Here is a 20,322-nt window from a genome sequence, read left to right as displayed (position 1 = left end):
TATTTTAATGGATGCACAGGGACGTGCATGCACACACTAGCTGCTTTGTAAAATACCCATTTGGCTTCATTAAATCTGTAAAGCCCAACATATGCATTACATTAACATATATTTACATACACATATGCAGGCCATAAGTAAAGCATTTGTTGTCTCCTGTTATTTCTGTCCGAGCTCATTAGTCTTGACACTATGGAATGATTCGTGGCCTGAACAAGCACATAAGCAAAATCCCTACTAGGGGACTTGGGTGGTACAACTTTTCCGACCTGGAATATTGCCGTCATCAGAGCAGCCTTTCATGTTTGTAAGCTGAAATAGAAACAGCGTTATTTTCCAGAGGTTTCATCCCAACCTTTTCTCCCCCACATATACTGAGAAGCGAATTTTAACTCTTTGTTCTTTTTCAGTGTCTTATTCCAACTATCATGGGAGATATGTTTAAAAGGCAATAATGAGATAATTTCAACTTTCTAAAGCTTCGTATTGGGCACGCATGCTGATTTGTTTTCCTCTCTCCCACATCGGGGAACAGAACGTTCTAGGAAGTTATCACAGGCCACTAAACAGAAAACTCAGCCATGGATAATTTTTCTGAGAAAGTCTTAAAAGATCTCATAACCATCCATAAGAACATTTCTGACTGTTTAAGCTAAATAATGCTAAAAGAAAATGCTCCTCGCGCAATTTCTCCCGTGCTTTAATGTGTCTGACTAACATGTGACTCAAGAGAAGAGCACATGTATACACCAGTGTCTCATGTGAAATGCTTTACATCTGAGACACAGTTAGAGTAAACCTAAGTGTGCGTTTCTTTCCCTGCAGTACATGAGTAATGTGGACTCGTGGTGCAAGGCGTGCGGCGAGGTGGATTTGCCCTCCGAGCTGCAAGACCTTGAAGATGCCATCCATCACCACCAAGGCCTCTATGAACATATAACTGCTGCCTACTCTGAGGTAATATCACGTTTTATCCACATATTTAATGTGCAAAATCATTAAGCCATAATGTGTCCACAGAGGAGGTAATTAAATGCTATATCACAACATCACTAAAATGATAATAACATGTACAATTATGTTTGCATTTGCAGTGGGACTGCAACTATTTTCATTTTTATTATCAATTGATCTGCTGATTGCATTCTCTATGAATTATTTAGTCTATAAGTTGCCAAAAAAATGGATTATTAAGATATTTGCCAATTGATTAATGGACTAAATGATGATGCTTTAAATTGCAGCAATACCCTTTCTGTGACAGCTTTAATGAACTTCTAAGAGTCGTAATTTGATAAAAGACATTCTTCGCACACAGTAACTGTGGAAGATTTTTCTCTTTGTGAAAAATTACCTTTAGAAATTAAGTTTACTTTCATTCACTAGAAGTGCGCCTCTCATATTGTTAGAATTACATTTTGTTTGGTAAAGTCCTACTAATAGCGTTTTCCAGCCAACTTCTAAGCAGTGAAACTCACTTCAATTTTCATCTAAAAGGAAAGACTTTATTTGCAGCATCCAATTAAAGGAATTACAACTACACAGTGTAAAAATAGCTCCTCAGTCTCACTAATCCCTCCTTTGTGGCTCTTTCATTTACCATTTCTCCTTTTTCCTAATCTAAATATAACAACAATAGTGTGTGCATTCCCAGGCTGTTGACTGGCTGTTCGTATTCAGATGATGTTCACATTTGTATATTTTATAATATATTATATATTATTTTTAATAAATGTTTATATTATATTATACCTGTTCCACAGGTGAGCCAAGATGGCAAAGCTCTGTTGGACAAGCTGCAGCGACCTTTGACCCCAGGCAGTGCTGATTCACTGACAGCATCAGCAAACTACTCCAAGGCAGTTCACCACGTCCTGGACATCATTCACGAGGTGTTGCATCACCAGAGACAGCTGGAAAACATCTGGCAACACCGCAAAGTGCGGTTGCACCAACGTCTGCAGCTCTGTGTTTTTCAACAGGATGTCCAGCAGGTAAACACATACAGTATATACTGTATGTATGTTTTTATTTATATGCAGGCATTGGTTGAAAGGGGTGATAATTCCAGAACCAAACTTAATTGCAAGTTTTTTCAGTATAATGTGAGGGTTAGATAGTAATTTGAAAATCGCAGGGTAACGTACTGGTTAGAAGAATTTGACTCTTAATAGAGGGTTTGATCCCAGCAGCAGCCATGTTTCCTATCAGAATGTCCTTGAGGAGGTTGCTGGAACCCTGCGTCTTCACTCATCATGTGTATCAGTGGAAAAGAACGTTGGATAAAAACCTAATGTGTAACTTTCCTCTGTAGAATAAAGGTTTGAAACTAAGGATAAGGAGCATGCCATAATCATATGGTCCAATATGATAAATCAGTTGCTTTCTGTCCTAAAATCATGGGCATTCCTGAGTGTGGTGGCATGGCAACTGTTGCCATGGCAACTGAATTGGGTCATGTGTCCATGCTGATGCTGTTCTTCTATTAACACTATAAAGGACATTGTGCAGGATGAGCAGTGTCAACTGAAAAAGGCTCAGTGCAGACGCCTCGTAAAATACTGATCATCATTTCTGTCATTCCTCTCCTCTTACACGCTCTTGATTATCATCTATACTTGTGGCTCATCTACCACCATACAGCGCCCCCCTGTGGTCCAGCCTTTTTCCAAAGTACTGACTCACAATGTGGAATTTTTGGTCTCTGTGCACAGGTGCTGGACTGGATAGAAAACCATGGCGAGGCCTTCCTCAGCAAACACACAGGTGTGGGGAAGTCTCTCCACAGAGCCCGAGCTCTACAGAAACGGCATGAAGACTTTGAGGAAGTGGCACAGGTTGGTTCTGTTTCTGTTTCTCTCACTCTACAGTATTCTCTACAGTATTTTAGTTAATTTCTCAATGTGTTGTTGTATTTTCTTATGATAGAATAGCAGTGACAGCCACCCTTTTCTACGTATTAATTTTATTGTTGAGTCATTTTTTAAGTACATTTTTCCTCTTAACAGTGTTTAATTCATTACTTGTATTACTAATAATAATAATGATAAAACCTCTTTTGCATTCAGTACAGCAGCTACAGCTTTTTTGATCCATTAAAATACAGGCTTCTTACTGATAATAGATTTTTTTTTTACTGCTGTCGTGCTGCTTTTACTTAAGTAAAAGCTCTTCCCCCACCAACGCTAAATACACAAAACTGTGTAGAATATTTGTGCCAAATGTCAGCTAAGCAAAGTATTTGTAATATCCAACCTAACGTTGCCCGTTGTTTCTGTAGCCCTTTCTCTTACTCTTTAGTTCAACTTCACACAATCTCTTTGTGTCTTGATTTCCTCTCGCTAGTTGTCTCTCTGAAGCTCTACTATCACAGATTTCTATCAGTGTACACGTCTTCTGCATATCCTGTTTGTCACTTTCTTCCTGTCTGAACTCTTGTCTCATTCTGCTCATCTTAAGAATATGTTTAAGTTGCATTAATTTGTCCTCTTGGGTTAATCCATCCCTCTGTCGCTCCGTCCCCTGTCTCGGTGTAGAATACATACACAAATGCGGACAAGCTGCTGGAGGCGGCAGAGCAGCTGGCCCAGACGGGAGAGTGCGACCCAGAGGAGATCTACCAGGCCGCCCACCAGCTCGAAGACAGAATCCAAGACTTTGTCCGTCGCGTGGAGCAGCGCAAAGTCCTGCTGGACATGTCTGTCGCCTTCCACACACACGTCAAAGAGGTAGGCAGCAAGGATGACGTAATGCTGAAGAGGATGGTGGGCTGTGTGTGGATGAGCTCTCACAGTGCTCTCTGAGCAACAGGAACATAATTACCAGTTAAATAGAAATGTGTTTGTATTGTTTTGCTTGTATCCACTTGATTACGTGGATGTTTTATATGAATTCAGAATTTATGCTAGTGACTGATCTGTCATCTGTGAGTGTCATTATTTTTGTCAGAATGAGATTTCACTCAAGTCTAATGAAATATGTTATATAGAAATTACCAGAAAAGCTGAAAGAAAGTATAAGAACACTCTGTGCTGTGTCATACTGATAACTTTCCTCCTGTAGCTGTGGACATGGCTGGAGGAGCTTCAGAAGGAGCTGCTGGACGACGTTTACGCAGAATCAGTGGAGGCTGTCCAGGACCTGATCAAACGCTTCGGCCAGCAGCAGCAGACAACGCTTCAGGTCACCGTCAATGTCATCAAGGAGGGAGAGGATCTCATCCAGCAGCTCAGGTAAGGATTAATATACCTGATTTAAAATGAAACCAGTGCTAAGCATTTAAGACAAGCTTAAATGATACATTGAGATGAGATTGAGATATAAAACTAATAAACTGAGCCCAATCATCTTAAACCACTTAAACTCCTAAGAGAGAAAATACAGCAGCCGTGACAGAAAACAAGTTACAGTGCACATGCTGCACATGCTATACCCAACAAATGATGCAGTAATCCTCTGAGCCAATTAGTGACTAAAAAAATGTATAAAAACAAAGCAAAAGCATTTTTAGGTCTACTTATATAATATCCCTATTCTGGTCTTTTCTCAATAGAGCTTTGGCAGGGTAATTTAGACATGGGCAGATTTGGAGTTGAAATTTTCTATGATTATGTAAATATATGCAACAAAAAAATCAGATTGTGTAATTTTTTAAAAAGAGGCATAAAAACTAAAATAGACAGCCGAGAGGACGAGAGAAGGTGTTGGAGAGGTGGATGCCATCGACTGTCATTGTCCAACTCTATTTTTATACGGTGGATGTTCCAGTCCCTCTTTTTCCTCCCTCTTCATCCACCCCCTTTGTTCTCCCTCTCTCTTTCTCTCTCTCTCTCTCTCTCTCTCTCTCTCTCTCTCTCTCTCTCTCTCATTCTCTTCATCCCTCTCTCCCTAGTGTATGGGCTCCACAGTGAATTCTTACATAAGTCTGATTTTATAATCGCGTGTGTATAATTGGGTGGCAGTCTCCCAGGGTGGCAACTGTAACTCTATAAACCTTTTTGCCAGCGTGTGTGTGTGTGTGTGTGAGACTGTGTGCACCCGTGCAGTCATAAATATCCATTTGAGTGTGGGGGTTTCACCTGTCAGGCTGATTAATCAACCCGAAGCCAATAAGAATCTGTCTGACCTCCACTGTTTTTGCTTACTCATAGAAAGCCTCTCAATAACTCACTGGTGTCTGTAAGTTCATGCATCATACACGGGTGCATCTGTCAGACTGATGAATCAGAATCTGTAGGAAACAGAGTCTGTCCATGTTGCGTAGACATAAAACAGATCAAATATTTGATTAAAAAAAAAAACATTTTAAAGGGGAAATGGCATTCTCTTCAAGAATGAAAACATGAGCTTCCTTTTTAAAAAAAAATCTACCACTTCTCAGTTTTACAGCTGAAAATGCCTCTGCAGGATGTGCTATGCAGTAGTTCTCAGAGTAGCTAAGTTTGCTTGGCGTCATGCCCAAATGTGTCTTTAGAACTGTTTTTAAAGTGCACTGCACTGTCGCTCACCACTTATTGCTTAATTGTGTGTTTCTGTTCCAGGGACTCGGCTATCTCCAGCAACAAGACGCCCCACAATAGCTCCATCAACCACATCGAGAGCGTCCTGCAGCAGCTGGACGAGGCCCAGGCCCAGATGGAGGAGCTCTTTCAGGAGCGAAAGATCAAACTGGACCTCTTCCTGCAGCTCCGCATCTTCGAGAGGGATGCCATTGATGTGAGTCAGCTTAGAAAATTGAAGGGGTTTCCAATATCCTTTCAGCATGGTTTACGAATACTCTGCTGTTCTTGGTGTCTGAAATGTGGATTCTTACTGTCCTTCCTTAGATCATCTCTGACCTGGAGTCGTGGAACGAGGAGCTGACAGGTCAGATGAATGATTTTGACACAGAGGACTTGACGGTGGCTGAACAGAGGCTGCAGCACCACGCTGACAAGGCCCTGACCATGAACAACCTCACCTTCGATGTCATCCACCAGGGACAGGAGCTGCTGCAGTACGTAAATGAAGTCCAGGCCTCTGGTGAGTACACTATCCAGACTGTAATATATGTACAGCACTATACCAGCCACAGTATCCATTAGAATACAATTATTAATATTCATATCTGTAAATACAATGAACTTCATTGTGTTAATTTCTATTAAACAGCAGTTAGCTTTGGCACCCTTGTTTATCTTTTCCCTTAGTAGTTGCTGGCTTTCTTTAATTTTTCTCTTCTTTCTTTTACATTTTTCGATAAATGCTACAAGGCCTTAAAGGTCTTAAATTGTCTTTTGAAATCAGCAGATATTTGACTGTTCAGTATCTGTCCTTTGTGATTCTGCTATTATAAGTGATTATATCTCAAATGCTTTGAAGTAAAAGTGAAGAGATGTTGTACTGTCACCTTGCTACCACATCAGTCATCAGTCAGAATTCAGCGGAGAGTTAAAGCCTTGTACGGCTCATGTTCACTGTTGCTGCACAGATTTCTGTGTTGGCTACATTAGTTTAATATTGATATTGTGTAGGTGTCGCGGGTCAGAGTCGGTCAGCGTTTGTGATGAGAGGCACCCACTCACTAACCATAATAACTCACCTGTGATCTCACATGCTAATAGGTGCTCTCTAAAACTGTACAAAGAATGGTTACATCATGTCACGTGTATTGAAACATACTGATGATATTTATAAAAAAGTGATAGAATAGATTCAATCATTCTTTGCGAGACAAATATGAATGTAGGTAATATTTCAGGTTGTGAGGAATAAAAGTAGTTGAAGCTAATTGAAAGTTATTGCAAGGCTTCAGTACTGCAGCTAAAATAAATAAAGTTCTACTGTATCCATCCAAAGCTAATGTCAGTGTATGTGTTGTGTCCAGGTGTGGAGCTGCTGTGTGACCGGGATGTTGACATGGCAACACGGGTTCAGGACCTGCTGGAATTTCTCCATGAGAAGCAGCAAGAACTGGACCTGGCAGCCGAGCAGCATCGCAGACACCTGGAGCAGTGCGTCCAGCTCAGACACCTGCAGGCTGAAGTCAAACAGGTAGGACACAGTCACATACCTCTAACAAGACGCCATCTGCAGGATTACAATTTGTTACAAGAGTATACCAGGATATCTCAAAGTTAAAGATTAAAATAGAAAGTGTGACATTTTATCCTAACTTGCCTGTTTTTTCAGGTTCTGGGTTGGATTCGTAATGGCGAGTCAATGCTGAATGCTGGTCTAATAACAGCGAGCTCCCTACAGGAAGCTGAACAACTGCAGAGAGAACATGAACAGTTTCAACATGCCATTGAGGTGAGACGGGGTTTGCGCTTACCATCAAGTGTGTTTTATGTTCCAAGTCTGAATCTGGAGGTTAACTTTATTTTTGGTTGGTCATTCTAATCCTTATTCATTCTCCACCTCTTCTCTCTTTCTGCAGAAAACCCACCAGAATGCCCTGCAGGTTCAGCAGAAGGCAGAGGCTCTGCTCCAGGCAAACCACTATGACATGGACCTGATCAGAGACTGTGCGGAGAGCGTGGCTTCCCACTGGCAGCAGCTCATGCTGAAAATGGAGGACCGACTCAAGCTAGTCAATGCATCAGTGGCCTTCTATAAGACCTCTGAACAGGTAGGAGACCCCACAAAGAGTTCAGCATTCAATTTTAGTATTTTTTTGTCCCCCAAATTTCAAGGGGACTGTGGATGACAGATTAAATGTTTTTGTCCTCACAGGTCTGTAGTGTTTTGGAAAGTCTGGAGCAGGAGTACAAGAGAGAGGAGGACTGGTGTGGAGGAGCAGACAAACTAGGACCCAACTGTGAAACTGACCATGTCACCCCCATGATCAGTAAACATCTTGAGCAGAAGGAGGCCTTCCTCAAGGTAACATATCTGACGATCAGAACAAATCTTAAGCATAATATCAAGTTACGAAACTGATCTCAGTATGTGGGTGTTAATATTTCTATCAGGCATGCACTTTGGCCAGAAGAAACGCAGACGTCTTCCTCAAGTACATGCACAGGAACAGTGTCAACATGCCCGGGATGCTGAGCCACGTCAAAGCCCCAGAACAGCAGGTTAAAAGTAAGTGTCAGGATGTAAATTGAACACCACTAAGATGAAACACCTCAACTCAGCATGTAGTGATGGAGAGGTTATGAAAGCCAGTTGGTTATGCAAAAATAAAAAGTAATAGTTTGCCTAGCTAATGGTCTCACATAAACTTCCACCCTTGCTAACAAATTAAGTCAGAAATGCTATTTAACAACCTGGAGTTTCTGTTGCATATCACTACTATGCAGCCTGATTAAATCATTTAGAAAAGCTGGGTGTTTGAGTCCTCAGTGCCTGAATTTAAAGTGTCTTTTGTTTTTGAAGACATCCTCAATGAGCTGCTACAGCGAGAGAATCGTGTCCTCCACTTCTGGACCATGAGGAAACGACGGCTGGACCAGTGTCAGCAGTATGTGGTGTTTGAGCGCAGTGCCAAACAGGTACATGACACACATACACTCATACACACAGTTTATTTTATTTTATTTCTTTAAAGAACACATGAAAAAGAACTTGTGTAGCTCATTTGAAATAGCAACACACTTGGACACACACTGCTCTTTGTTGTCATGTTATCTGACAATCTGTGTATCCTGTGTGTTTTCAGGCTCTTGAGTGGATTCATGACACTGGGGAGTTTTACCTGTCCACACACACCTCCACTGGCTCAAGTATCCACCACACACAGGAACTTCTGAAGGAGCATGAGGACTTCCACATCACAGCCAAGGTAGGTCTTATACACACAAACACACACAGACAATCATGTCACTGTGTGCTTGATGTGTATATTCCCCCCTGGGGATCAGTAAAGGATTATCTAATATGCATAAAACGCTTCTTCCCCTCTCTCCTACAGCAAACTAAGGAGCGTGTAAAGCTGCTGATACAGCTGGCTGACGGCTTCTGTGAGAAAGGCCACAGTCACGCTGGGGAGATCAAAAAATGGGTGACTGCTGTGGACAAACGCTACAGAGACTTCTCCCTGCGCATGGACAAGTACCGCTGCAGCCTGGAGAAAGCCCTGGGCATCTCTTCAGACTCCAACAAGGCCGTAAGTGGTGATGTGTTTGTTAAAAAATTACATGTTTAGGAAGTCATCTAATTCACATTGTGATTTTATGGTCATTCTCTTTATATCACTTAATCTTTCATTGTCTCTGAATGTGACAGAGTAAGGATCTCCAGTTGGACATCATCCCAGCCACGGCACCAGGGTCAGAAGTCAAGCTGCGGGATGCTGCTCATGAGCTAAATGAGGAGAAACGCAAGTCAGCACGCAGAAAGGAGTAAGTCAGTCCCTCCTTTATATTTCATACCTTTAATTAATAGAAAAACAGAAGAAGTGTTCAGAGCTGATTTTATATGTAAAGAATAGCTTTTCAGAAAAGTAATACAATTTCTAGTCTACATAATTAATTAGGTTATAAAGCACACTAGGTTGTGTCTGTTAAACTAATAAAAAATTGTACTGCATAGCTAAAAGCAGTACGTGCTATGCCTACAAACCAAAACAAATAGTAGCATGTCAGCACTTTCTCAGCACTTTTTCCCCCCGTTGGTAATGTTTTATTGCCCCACATGACAAGCAATTCAATTATCGGCTCAGTGCCTAAACTGCACTGCAGAGCAGCCTAATGGTTACGAAGATGATCTGTTATAAGAGGGTCAAAGGTTCGATTATTTCACCCGTTAGCGTCTTTGTCAAACCCGCTGTGAATCCCGCTTGCTCAATAGTTGAAAGTGGTTCTGAATAAGAGAGTGAGTTCAGTGCACATGTAAACGCATAGAGGATTTTATAATTTAAACACCGGCTTCTTCTCGGCTGCACCAGCACAAGAACTGCAGACACGATAATGTTGCTTCACAAGAGAACAAAAGAGAGCTGTTGGCCTGGTGATAAATCATTCTGTGGATGAGGACAGTATGACAATTGCTAATTTTGTGCTTATGTGTGTTTGTGTGAGTCTAGGTTCATCATGGCAGAGCTGATTCAGACAGAAAAAGCCTACGTGCGAGACCTGCGGGAGTGCATGGATGTAAGTCCATCTATTAAACCCACCACTGTTAACTTTTTTCATGCCAGTCATGCAACAACTTTTTTTTTAAAGCTCAAATGAATTTGTTTTTTTAAACTTGTCTTCTTCTCTGCATGCAGACCTACCTGTGGGAGATGACCAGTGGTGTTGAGGAGATTCCTCCAGGAATCATCAACAAGGAGCACATCATCTTTGGAAACATGCAGGACCTCTATGAATTCCACCATAAGTGAGTATTACATTTAAGTAATTAAAGCTTCTGTGAGGAACTTACAGTTTGTGTTGAATTTGGCGCCCCCTGTGCCTCTTATCTCTTTGCTGATTTTGACCTGTACATGCTTAAGTGGTGGTTTTATGTGGTCATATGTATCACTCACTTTAACTTTGTGCCCTGGAAAATGTAAACAAAGGCAGCGTGCAGTTAATCGCTTCGTCTTACACCTCCCCCCAGCCAACAGTTTCAGATGTTAAAAATAACTATAGAAATAATCAATCTTGTCGCTGATGGTCTGGTTTGCTTTTGTAGCTGATGTAGAGTAATCAGAATTAATTTCAGTCTATAACCAGTGCTTTAATTGTGATCTACAGTATGTAAAATCTAATTTTGAAACTACATCTGCAAGCTTCTATAGCAGAGTCAAAGTAGCCTGATGCACTTCAGATCAAGACTAAATCAAATTGAAGAATCTTGAACTGCTTTGGATGTCGCAAATCTCCAAAGATGTTATTGTATTTACAGGTTTTAAGGGGCCATACCTTTAAATGGATATTCTCATATTTTGCATGGGTTTCATATTTTTGGGGTGTTTATTGTTCACAGCAAAAAAGTAATTCTGTGTTTTTTATTTTTTTCCAGAATTATATTTTTAATAAGGTAGCCTCTTAAATGGGCCGTTCAGAACAGCTGCAGGTTTCTACCTTGCTTTCGCTGAAATCAAACAATCGTCATTCACCTCAGGCTGCCTTCTTGCACTAGCAAAGCATAGCTAAAGCATGTCCCCTTTAAAGTTATATGACATATGACTTTATTTAATAAAGCTTTTGTGTATTTGCTGTTGGTCACATTTTAATCTTAAAATTGTTCTTGTGTTTGTCAGCATCTTTCTCAAAGAGCTGGAGAAATATGAGCAGCTACCAGAGGATGTTGGGCATTGCTTTGTCACATGGGTATGTATCAATTGTTCAATGGCATTGTCTGTGTCTCAAACCTTCCATTAAATTAAAAAAAAATCATACAATGTTACTGTATCAATGGACATTTAGATATTTTCATAACGATATAGTACATATTACTTATGAGTATGACTGTCTCCTGGCCCTGGAAACATGCTTAATCTCAATCACTGTCAACTTTCTTCCTCTTTAAAGTTCTACTCACATTCACCGTCACATCTTTCTCTCTTCATCTAGGCTGATAAGTTCCAGATGTATGTGAACTACTGTAAGAACAAACCTGACTCCACCCAGCTCATCCTAGAGCATGCTGGGAACTACTTTGATGTGAGTATTGCCTATGGCCGTTGAATTGAAAATACACGGCTCTTTGCAGGTACGTCCACATGATTGGTCTTCTCTTTACAGGAAATTCAACAGAGACATCGACTGGCCAACTCCATCTCTTCTTACCTGATCAAGCCTGTGCAGAGAATAACCAAGTATCAGCTCCTGCTGAAGGTAACCCACCAAACTAAATCTCACTGCTGTGGTGGCCGTCCCGTACTTTCTTGTTGTCATGGTTTCAGTGCTTGTGTCTGTTTAGGAGCTGCTGACGTGCTGTGAAGAAGGGAAAGGAGAGATCAAAGACGGCCTGGAGGTGATGCTCAGCGTTCCTAAGAGAGCCAACGATGCCATGCACCTCTCAATGCTGGAAGGTGATTAACACACCACTCATTTTTGTTGCTGTGATATTTTGCCACTCTTTATAAATCAGATGACATGTTTTTGTTTGTATTTGTTTTTTTAATTCTCATACTTGTATCCCCTGCTCCCAGGTTTTGATGAAAACATCGAGTCCCAGGGCGAGCTTATTCTCCAGGAGTCGTTCCAGGTTTGGGATCCCAAGACTCTGATCCGAAAGGGTCGAGAGCGTCACCTCTTCCTCTTCGAGATGTCTCTTGTCTTTAGCAAGGAGGTCAAGGACTCCAACGGCAGGAGCAAATACATCTATAAGAGCAAACTCTTTGTAAGTAGATATTTGGAAATGTGTAAGGAAAGATATTTGGGAACTATTTACAGAGCCAATCAGACTTTTGAGTTAAAGAAATGTCTTAGTTGTAGATGGCATCTAAATGCCACTTCAATCTACAGTCAACAAGTCACAGTTTTTGGGAGTGACAGTTTATCCAATAGGTTTTGTACTGCAGTGAAAAATGAACCTTTCAGACTCTCTTGTGGCAATCCAGATGATGTCTTCTTATCTTACTCTTTTGTTCTCCAAGACGTCAGAGTTAGGTGTGACAGAGCATGTTGAAGGAGACCCCTGTAAGTTTGCTCTATGGGTGGGACGCACCCCAACTTCTGACAACAAGATTGTGCTCAAGGTAAAACACACTTACTCTCTTCTGTTTCCTCTACAATCTGCTTAAGGGTTCGACCAATATATGTTATGATATTAGATGGATCAATATCTGATTGCTGGGAAAATGGCTAATTTTGGCCAAACTTCTCTATATTGGTCTTACCCAGTTTTCTTTCTCCTTTCTTCATATTTGACCCTTCACTACCTTTTTTCTTCTACTCTCGTCTCTCTGATACCTTTTTAGTGCATGAGCAGCTTAAGGTGTCCCAGATCCTTCCCATATTTACAAAAAGCTCTCCCTGAGTTCTGTCTTCTGTCTCTCTGTCTTCTGTCCATCCTTTTCTGCCAGCCTCTGTTTCTGCTTTGTTCCATCTGTTAACAAACACAGGCACATTTGAATATTTGGGCTGTGTTTTTCTGTGGATGTTTGTATCTCTAATTCTCTCTGTGGGCTGACATGCTTCCACCAACGCTGCTGACACCGATTCAACCCCTTAACGCCCACAATCTCCCATCCTGGCTCTGTGCCACTTTACTGAAGTGACGAATAGCCATCTTTCTCTACCAGAAAAATAAACTTTTTAATGATTTGGACGCCATTGTAGAATTAAGATACGACATCAATTTATTTAGTTCTCTGTGTGAATTTTTCTTCCCCCAATTTTCAAGCATCTTGTGTTTTCCTGAATACAGTCACAGATGGATTAAAAATTGGGTCAGCCGTTGGAACAGCATGAATCCTAACACATTTAACTCTGAGTATTACAACGCTATTATACATGTTGATTACCAAACTATCTGCTGAGAAACAGTTATGTGGTATGTGTATTGTTAATGAAGTGTCTCTCATTACTTACTACACATGTTGTCTATCTGAATCTCTCTCTCACACAAACACACTCACACACACACCATCAATTACAATATGTGAAACATTTAATTGACCTACACTCAGCTGTCAAGGCAAATTATCAATGTTGTACGTTTCTATCATGTCAACCCATTTTGTCAGCATAAAAATTGTCATGTACATCTTCTAAAACCAAACCAGTGAAATTTTCTATTTTATATTTTAAATTCAAAGCTAAGTCAGGGATCCAAACACGGAGCGATGGTGAGTACAAACTATCCTACAGAACAGCCCTAAGCCACTTCTCACAAGTCTGAAAGAAAAACTCTTCTCACTCCAATCTTCGCCCTTGTTGAACAGTAGCTTAAGAATGAAATTGATTGGCCAAAGCACTACCTGTGATCCAAAGCAGAAACCCACTTCTACCCCACTGCCAAAGCTGGGGGGCTGAAAGATTATAGTGTGAACTCTTCTTTGGCAGTGATTCCCAGAACAGTCGTGGAACCCAGTGTTCCATCACTCTACTAATTTGAAAGATTTGGATGCAACACCTGAAAACATTGTGATGCAATATAGTGTTTGGTAAAAGTGATCAGCCAGTGAGAAGAGAGGTCTAAACAGTTAGGTTAGCTAACAAATGTGGATAAATGGTTGGACTAGCTAGCTAGAAGTTATAAATAAGCTGTACAAATAGCCAAGTTAGCTTAAAGTATTAGATAGAAAGCTGTAGTTACTTAATGTTTAAATAATTTATTAATGTGTAAATTGATGAATGAAATAGTTAGCCAGTGTTGGCAGTTGTAAGTAATGGATGCACAGTTGAAAATTTTGACTTAGAGGGACAGTTTGGTTTGTTTGAAGTGGGGTTGTGTGAGATACTTATAAATAAGTAAGTGTAGCCTACTACATATAATGGACGCCGGTCAGCATGACCCCTGTGTTGAGTAACCGGACTGACGGCACGGAAGCAAGGCTATATGCAGCAGCAGCAGATAGGGCTACAGGTAACACGTAGTTTATCCACTTATATGGACGTCCGACCTAAAAACCAATAGTGGTTTCAATGGACCACTATATTTGAATTTTTCACCGCGCTTTACTTTTCACTAAGAAAGCCTCTTTCTTTGGCACTACACTGTGTGGACCGCAGCATTTACGTGTTACTATGCCTGCAGCGTACTGTTAGCCGCTGATCAGCTGTTCCAGTCTGAGAGCGGCGTAGTAGGGTCAGATAGCGGTCACACAAGTTAAGGTAACTCAATTACAGTGAAAATAGTTAGTTATAAGTAATGCATGCGTTGAAAGTGGCCCAGGTAGTTTAAATTTTTAATGGTAGCTAAAGGAGACTATAGATAATGGCTATAATACATAGTTAAGAGTAATGGATGAAAAAGTGATAAAGTAGCAAACAATTGCTAAAACTTAAGGTAACTGAATCAAATACTGATAGTTAAAGCATAAAACATTATTGTTTAATGTCAAATGAACATGTTTGGAACATGGCACAGGGTGTCCAGGAAGTGGTACTTGGGTTTATCTAACAGGGCTGTGGGGGTGTAGCCTATAAAAAGGGTTGGGAACAACTGTTTTAGGGCTCAGAAAATATGAAAAAATTGCCTTAAGTTGATAAGAGATGACAAGAGATAAATTCAGACTTGTGAGAAACACAGAGTGAAACAAGAATTCCAAAGGAAGTTCATTTCCTGACAACTTTTGACTTCTCGATCCCTTATTGGCCATTAATAGGCATCGAGCATAGAGAACAAGCAGGACTGGATCAAACACATCAGGGAGGTGATTCAGGAGCGTACCATTCACCTCAGAGGAGCACTCAAGGAGCCCATTCATATTCCCAAAGCAACTACAGCTAAGCATCTCAAGGGGCGAAGGTAAACATGTGACATCCTAATAACAAGAGAGTTATGCACATGGGAAAGAGAGAAGTTTTTATCAAATCACTTTCAGACACTGTGCCATCTTTAATTGATCATTTGTGTATCTATCAGGGATGGAGAGGACCTGGACAGCCAGGGTGAAGGCAGCAGCCAACCAGACACCATCTCTCTGGCATCCCGCACTTCACAGAACACACTGGACAGCGATAAGGTGAGCCAACATTTACATTAATTATGGCCTAACTACACATGTTATGCAGTTACAAAAAATCTTCAAGATTTCCAAACAAGCTCACGGTTATTCTATTTTTTCCCTCAGCTCTCTGGTGGCTGTGAGCTGACTGTGGTGATCCATGACTTCATGGCCAGCAACAGCAATGAGCTGACAGTAAGGCGCTGTCAGACAGTTGAGGTTCTTGAGCGCTGCCATGACAGGCCAGACTGGTGCCTGGTCAGGACCACAGACCGCTCCCCTGCACTGGAGGGCCTGGTGCCCTGCTCCATGCTCTGCATTGCCCATTCCAGGTCCTCCATGGAGATGGAGGGCATCTTCAACCACAAAGGTACATCCTGTGGTGTCTTTGGACAGTTTAAGGAATGAATGCATAAGGGCTGAGAAAAAATGGTTCTCACATTTTTAATGATTAAATCACTTTTTCTTCACAGACACTTTGTCGGTGTGCAGCAATGACTCCATCATGCCGGGGTCATCCGCTACGCTCCAGCCTGGTCATGGCCTCAGCTCCCACACCTCACCGGGACCTAAAAGACCAGGTATGGTCACCTATGTCATACTGTCTGTTGTATCTGCTCTCTGAAAAAGTGTAAAAAAAAAACAGTCTTGAAGAATGGAAAAAGTCCTCCATTCAGATGTGATTGTCTGGTTTCCTAGGTAACACTCTGCGGAAGTGGCTAACCAGTCCAGTGCGTCGGCTAAGCAGCGGCAAGGCAGATGGCCATGTCAAGAAACTAGCCCACAAGCACAAGAAGAGTCGTGACATAAGGAAGAGTGGTGAGATGACGATGGGGTCCCAGAAGGACTCAGACGACAGTGCCGCTACTCCTCAGGACGAGACTGTTGAGGAGGTGGGCGGACACACAATACTTCATACTCTCAAAGATGTTGTCTCTTAATTGAGCAGTTGTATAATTTATGGGGCTGTCATCTTAACTTTTCTACCCATGTGTGTCACAGAGGGTTCGTAACGAGGGCTTATCCAGCGGCACGTTGTCCAAGTCCAGTTCTTCAGGAATGCAGAGCTGCGGAGAGGAGGAGGGAGAGGAGGGTGCTGACTCTGTACCTCTGCCTCCACCTATGGCCATCCAGCAGCACAGCCTGCTGCAGCCGGACTCACAGGATGACAAGGTGAGGGGATGGAAGAGGAAGCAGTTGGGGCAGCAGAGAGGGGTCAGAGAAAAGAGACAGAGGCAGTAAGGACAGGTGAAGATACTGAAAAAGAGATGCAGAGAAGTCAGAGGGGACGTTAGGAGTGGGATGGGGGCACAAACTGTATTCACATTTGACAATTAACTTTTTCTGGAGCTACTAAGTTGGTTCAAAGTATATTTTTAAATTTTATATCTACAACGAACACAAGTTACTTTTATCGTTTTAGAATAAACCCAGGAGAATCTTTGTTTGGCGATGAGCATAAAGGCTATCTGGGATTACTTGTAAAAAGGCAACATAGGCTTATTGTTGTACTTTTTTTCTGGTCTTTAACACTTTATTACACTTTAGGGATACTTTTGATGAAAGTATTTTTAATTTATTTGAGATAAATTCACTAATATACCTGTTTGGCCATCAAACAGAATATTCACATAACATAATTTTGTTCATTTTTAAGACTGTTATAGTAACTCTATAACTGTTATACACATTATAAACACAGTTATTTTGTCCTATTTGAAATACTTCAAGAGAGTTGCTCTGTTTCCCCACCTTTGTTGAGAGAGAAGTATAATGTATTATCCTCACTCTAAATATGCAAGATGTTGCCGTCTGCATACTGTAGGCATTTCCTTAAGAAGGCCAACTAGTCAATAACTGTCATCAATCCAACAATGAATTTAAGCTCTTTGTTTATGCATTTTGTCATTCTGGTTTAACTGTGAAAGGCAATGAAATTTAATAAAAAGGGGAGACAGCCCTAACTATCTTTATATCTAAGCAGTAGGTATTGTTATCAAATTAGTGACTTAAATCACCAAGATTGGTCTGAGATTGAAGAGGCTACACTGTAAGGGTTCACTTCTATTAGACCTTATATAATGTATGTTTTTAGACTTAAGAACAAGCTAACCACTTGAGCTAAATGAAGCTTTTTTTAATCATCTAAATGAAACATTTTTTATACTGGTTCTCTTCCTTCTCATTGCTGTTATGCCTTTTAGTTCTTGTAGGTAACATTTTCTCTCATTTCAGTCCCCCACTTTCCTCAAAAAAGAGCATTCGTGACACAATTTTAAGTGACTCCTTAGTTTCTGTTATGCATAACATTTTAACTTGGCATGTTGCATCATATTTCCCCCTGTTCTAAAGCAGAAAGCAATGAAACATTTCAGGCACGCCAAGTCGCCTCCTCGACTAAAGCGGAGACTCCTCTGACACTAATTTCTTTTTCTCTTTTGTTTTGTTTCCTGGTTGTATCGTTTGCTGTTTGCCATGCTGTAGCATTACCTTGATTTATGTCCTGTCTTTGCTTTGTCTCAGTTTCCATACCTCTCCATCTGAAATGCCCCGTTCTCCCCCCTCTGTCTCTTACCTCAGTCAATTCTTCAAAACTCTTTTTTTCCCCTCTTCAACTCTAAGCACTCCTTGCTAAAGGCTTTTTCTTTGGTTTATACGTCAGTTTATAGATTGAGCGGAAATGAAGTTAGCAGCTTAAGACTTAACTTTTGTCTTTTGAAAATCCACCTTTCTTTGACCCTTACAAGTCATTCTTCCTAACTTTTATATTTTTCTGAACTCTTATTAAACATTCCTGAATTTCAGTAGAGCAGAGTTTTTTCCTTTCTTCTTCTTTTTTTTAGTTTAACTCATTTTGACTTGAGCTTTCTGCCTTGTCTCTACAACAAATCCACTGTAATGCAGAGTCCCCTGGCATATAAAGGGCACTACATGAAAATGTAGGGAAAAAAAGAGGATGCATGTAGCTCTTTACTCTAAATGGAGGGAAATGTCGAGGTGCTCTTTGCCTGTGTAAGTGCAAATCAGATTTTATATAATGCCTAATTTACATCAACTTTTGTATTTTGTAATGCCTTGAGCCTGTTGGAGTAAAAACGGACTGCAGTTTTTTATTCATATGTTGAAATAGTTGGCTGTTATGTGAAGTTTTATAAAAAAAAAAGAAAGCGTCCATATAAATACCAAGAGCAAAGTCTGTAAGATTCTCTGTCAGCTGAGTAGGAAGCTCTCCTGGATAATAATCTAAATCTGAACCCACACTGAGGTGAAAAGTCAAAAGCCCCCTTGTTGCCATTATCCTCCAACCCCCTCCCTCACCCGCCCTGCCCGCTCGTCCTCATCTCCCTTTTACCCTCTGTGCGTTAACCTCATTAACCATGCGAGTAATTGGCATCTCTAAACGCTGGCGAGGCCAGAAGGGCACACAGCCTCACCCAGATTCCTAATTGGGGAAAGTCTTGAAGCACAGCACAGCAAGGGTGAGAGTTTCCTCAACTGTATATACATACATTCATAAACCTCTTTCATTCTCGTTCTGTTAGCATCCTTTTTTATTTCATAGGCTATTCACCATCACCTGAGAAAGCAACGGAAACATCTTCCATTCAATCACTTTTCTTTCACCCCAAATCTCCATCTCTCATCATATTTTCTCTTATTTCACTTTTCTCCCATACCTTCATTTGGTCACGCCACCTCCAGCCTCAAGTTTTTAAATATAAATTTCATATATATTTCCTTTTCGCTCTCTTCAACCTTTAGATGAAGACCCTGAGCACCGGGGTTTCACTTCTGGAAACATCTTTGGAATTCTCTTCAAATTACAACATTGAACATTTAACAAACATTCTCACTGAGTCATTGCTCACACAAGTAACTTAAATATAACGTTAACTTGTGATAATATAAATAAAAATATAAGCTTCACAAAAGCTAATATTGAGATTAATCTAAACCACAATTTAGGCATGAGCTTCAACCATAAACTTATATTAAGCTATATCTTTTGTTTTTTATATCAACTTGTTACATGTAGGTTCACAAACATAGGTTTAATGAGGTTTAAAGTTTTCAAGTGAAACAGATAACACTTTTTATTGTCTGTTTAAGAGATTAAAAAATTATGTTTATGAGAGTAGAACTACATTTGGCAGAAATATTTATTAGATTATATTTATTATCAGCTTCTAATGCTTATTTTCCTCCTCAACCCTCTCACCTCTATTATTATCCAGACCTCTTCTCGCCTATCGGTCCGTCCTTCCAGTTCAGAGACGCCCAGTGCTGCTGAGTTGGTGAGCGCAATCGAGGAGCTGGTCAAAAGCAAGATGGTAGGAGACAAGAACTTGATGTATTATTTTTGTATTTTATCAGTTTAAGTGTATCCAACATTAATGTGCTTAGTGTGCTTCACAGATATTCAATGCAATACATAGCCATTTGAAATGTAACTGGGAATCTACACCGACGCAGCATTGGATAATGAGTTGGCTTGATTAACTGCCAAAGCAAGAGATTAAGTTTGTCTTCTTGCTGCTCAGACTTACACTTTTGACCTTTTTCGTGCTCTTTTTCACACATGTTAGTTCCCCTTCTGATTTTTTCTGGTGCAGGCTTTGGAGGACAGACCAAGCTCACTCTCAGTTGAACAGGGGGACAGCAGCTCTCCCTCCTTCAACCCATCTGACAATTCCCTCCTCTCCTCCTCCTCCCCTATGGAAGAAATGGATGAACGGCGAACCAGCATTCTGAAGAAAAGACAGTATGTCAACTTCTGTTATCTATAGCGC

General features: G+C 40.8%; 1 protein-coding gene across 4 annotated transcripts in view; it reads left to right on the top strand.

Moving 5' to 3' along the window:
• Positions 1 to 20,322, top strand: part of LOC138608714 (triple functional domain protein) — a 76,768-nt gene that overhangs the window by 46,099 nt on the left and 10,347 nt on the right. For 3 of the 4 annotated variants that reach the window (XM_069681274.1, XM_069681273.1, XM_069681276.1), the window contains 33 exons: positions 826 to 957; positions 1,764 to 1,994; positions 2,715 to 2,837; positions 3,537 to 3,728; positions 4,063 to 4,232; positions 5,541 to 5,715; positions 5,826 to 6,021; positions 6,866 to 7,032; positions 7,171 to 7,290; positions 7,418 to 7,609; positions 7,714 to 7,863; positions 7,953 to 8,067; positions 8,362 to 8,477; positions 8,645 to 8,767; positions 8,897 to 9,091; positions 9,211 to 9,326; positions 10,010 to 10,076; positions 10,196 to 10,305; positions 11,174 to 11,243; positions 11,487 to 11,576; positions 11,658 to 11,750; positions 11,836 to 11,947; positions 12,068 to 12,258; positions 12,515 to 12,616; positions 13,679 to 13,708; positions 15,191 to 15,333; positions 15,451 to 15,550; positions 15,659 to 15,902; positions 16,006 to 16,113; positions 16,232 to 16,425; positions 16,535 to 16,705; positions 19,768 to 19,863; positions 20,146 to 20,294. In XM_069681274.1, coding sequence (XP_069537375.1) covers positions 826 to 957; positions 1,764 to 1,994; positions 2,715 to 2,837; positions 3,537 to 3,728; positions 4,063 to 4,232; positions 5,541 to 5,715; positions 5,826 to 6,021; positions 6,866 to 7,032; positions 7,171 to 7,290; positions 7,418 to 7,609; positions 7,714 to 7,863; positions 7,953 to 8,067; positions 8,362 to 8,477; positions 8,645 to 8,767; positions 8,897 to 9,091; positions 9,211 to 9,326; positions 10,010 to 10,076; positions 10,196 to 10,305; positions 11,174 to 11,243; positions 11,487 to 11,576; positions 11,658 to 11,750; positions 11,836 to 11,947; positions 12,068 to 12,258; positions 12,515 to 12,616; positions 13,679 to 13,708; positions 15,191 to 15,333; positions 15,451 to 15,550; positions 15,659 to 15,902; positions 16,006 to 16,113; positions 16,232 to 16,425; positions 16,535 to 16,705; positions 19,768 to 19,863; positions 20,146 to 20,294 — 4,583 coding nt within the window. The remainder of the gene's footprint in view (positions 1 to 825; positions 958 to 1,763; positions 1,995 to 2,714; positions 2,838 to 3,536; positions 3,729 to 4,062; positions 4,233 to 5,540; positions 5,716 to 5,825; positions 6,022 to 6,865; positions 7,033 to 7,170; positions 7,291 to 7,417; positions 7,610 to 7,713; positions 7,864 to 7,952; positions 8,068 to 8,361; positions 8,478 to 8,644; positions 8,768 to 8,896; positions 9,092 to 9,210; positions 9,327 to 10,009; positions 10,077 to 10,195; positions 10,306 to 11,173; positions 11,244 to 11,486; positions 11,577 to 11,657; positions 11,751 to 11,835; positions 11,948 to 12,067; positions 12,259 to 12,514; positions 12,617 to 13,678; positions 13,709 to 15,190; positions 15,334 to 15,450; positions 15,551 to 15,658; positions 15,903 to 16,005; positions 16,114 to 16,231; positions 16,426 to 16,534; positions 16,706 to 19,767; positions 19,864 to 20,145; positions 20,295 to 20,322) is intronic. The other variant, XM_069681275.1, reaches the window with a different exon arrangement.

This window comes from Semicossyphus pulcher, unplaced genomic scaffold (genome assembly GCF_022749685.1).
Source record: "Semicossyphus pulcher isolate SPU_LCO1_2020_fin unplaced genomic scaffold, fSemPul1.0.p SCAF_5, whole genome shotgun sequence".
In the NCBI taxonomy this organism is placed as follows: domain Eukaryota; kingdom Metazoa; phylum Chordata; class Actinopteri; order Labriformes; family Labridae; genus Semicossyphus; species Semicossyphus pulcher.
This window is presented reverse-complemented; position numbering and strand designations above follow the sequence as displayed.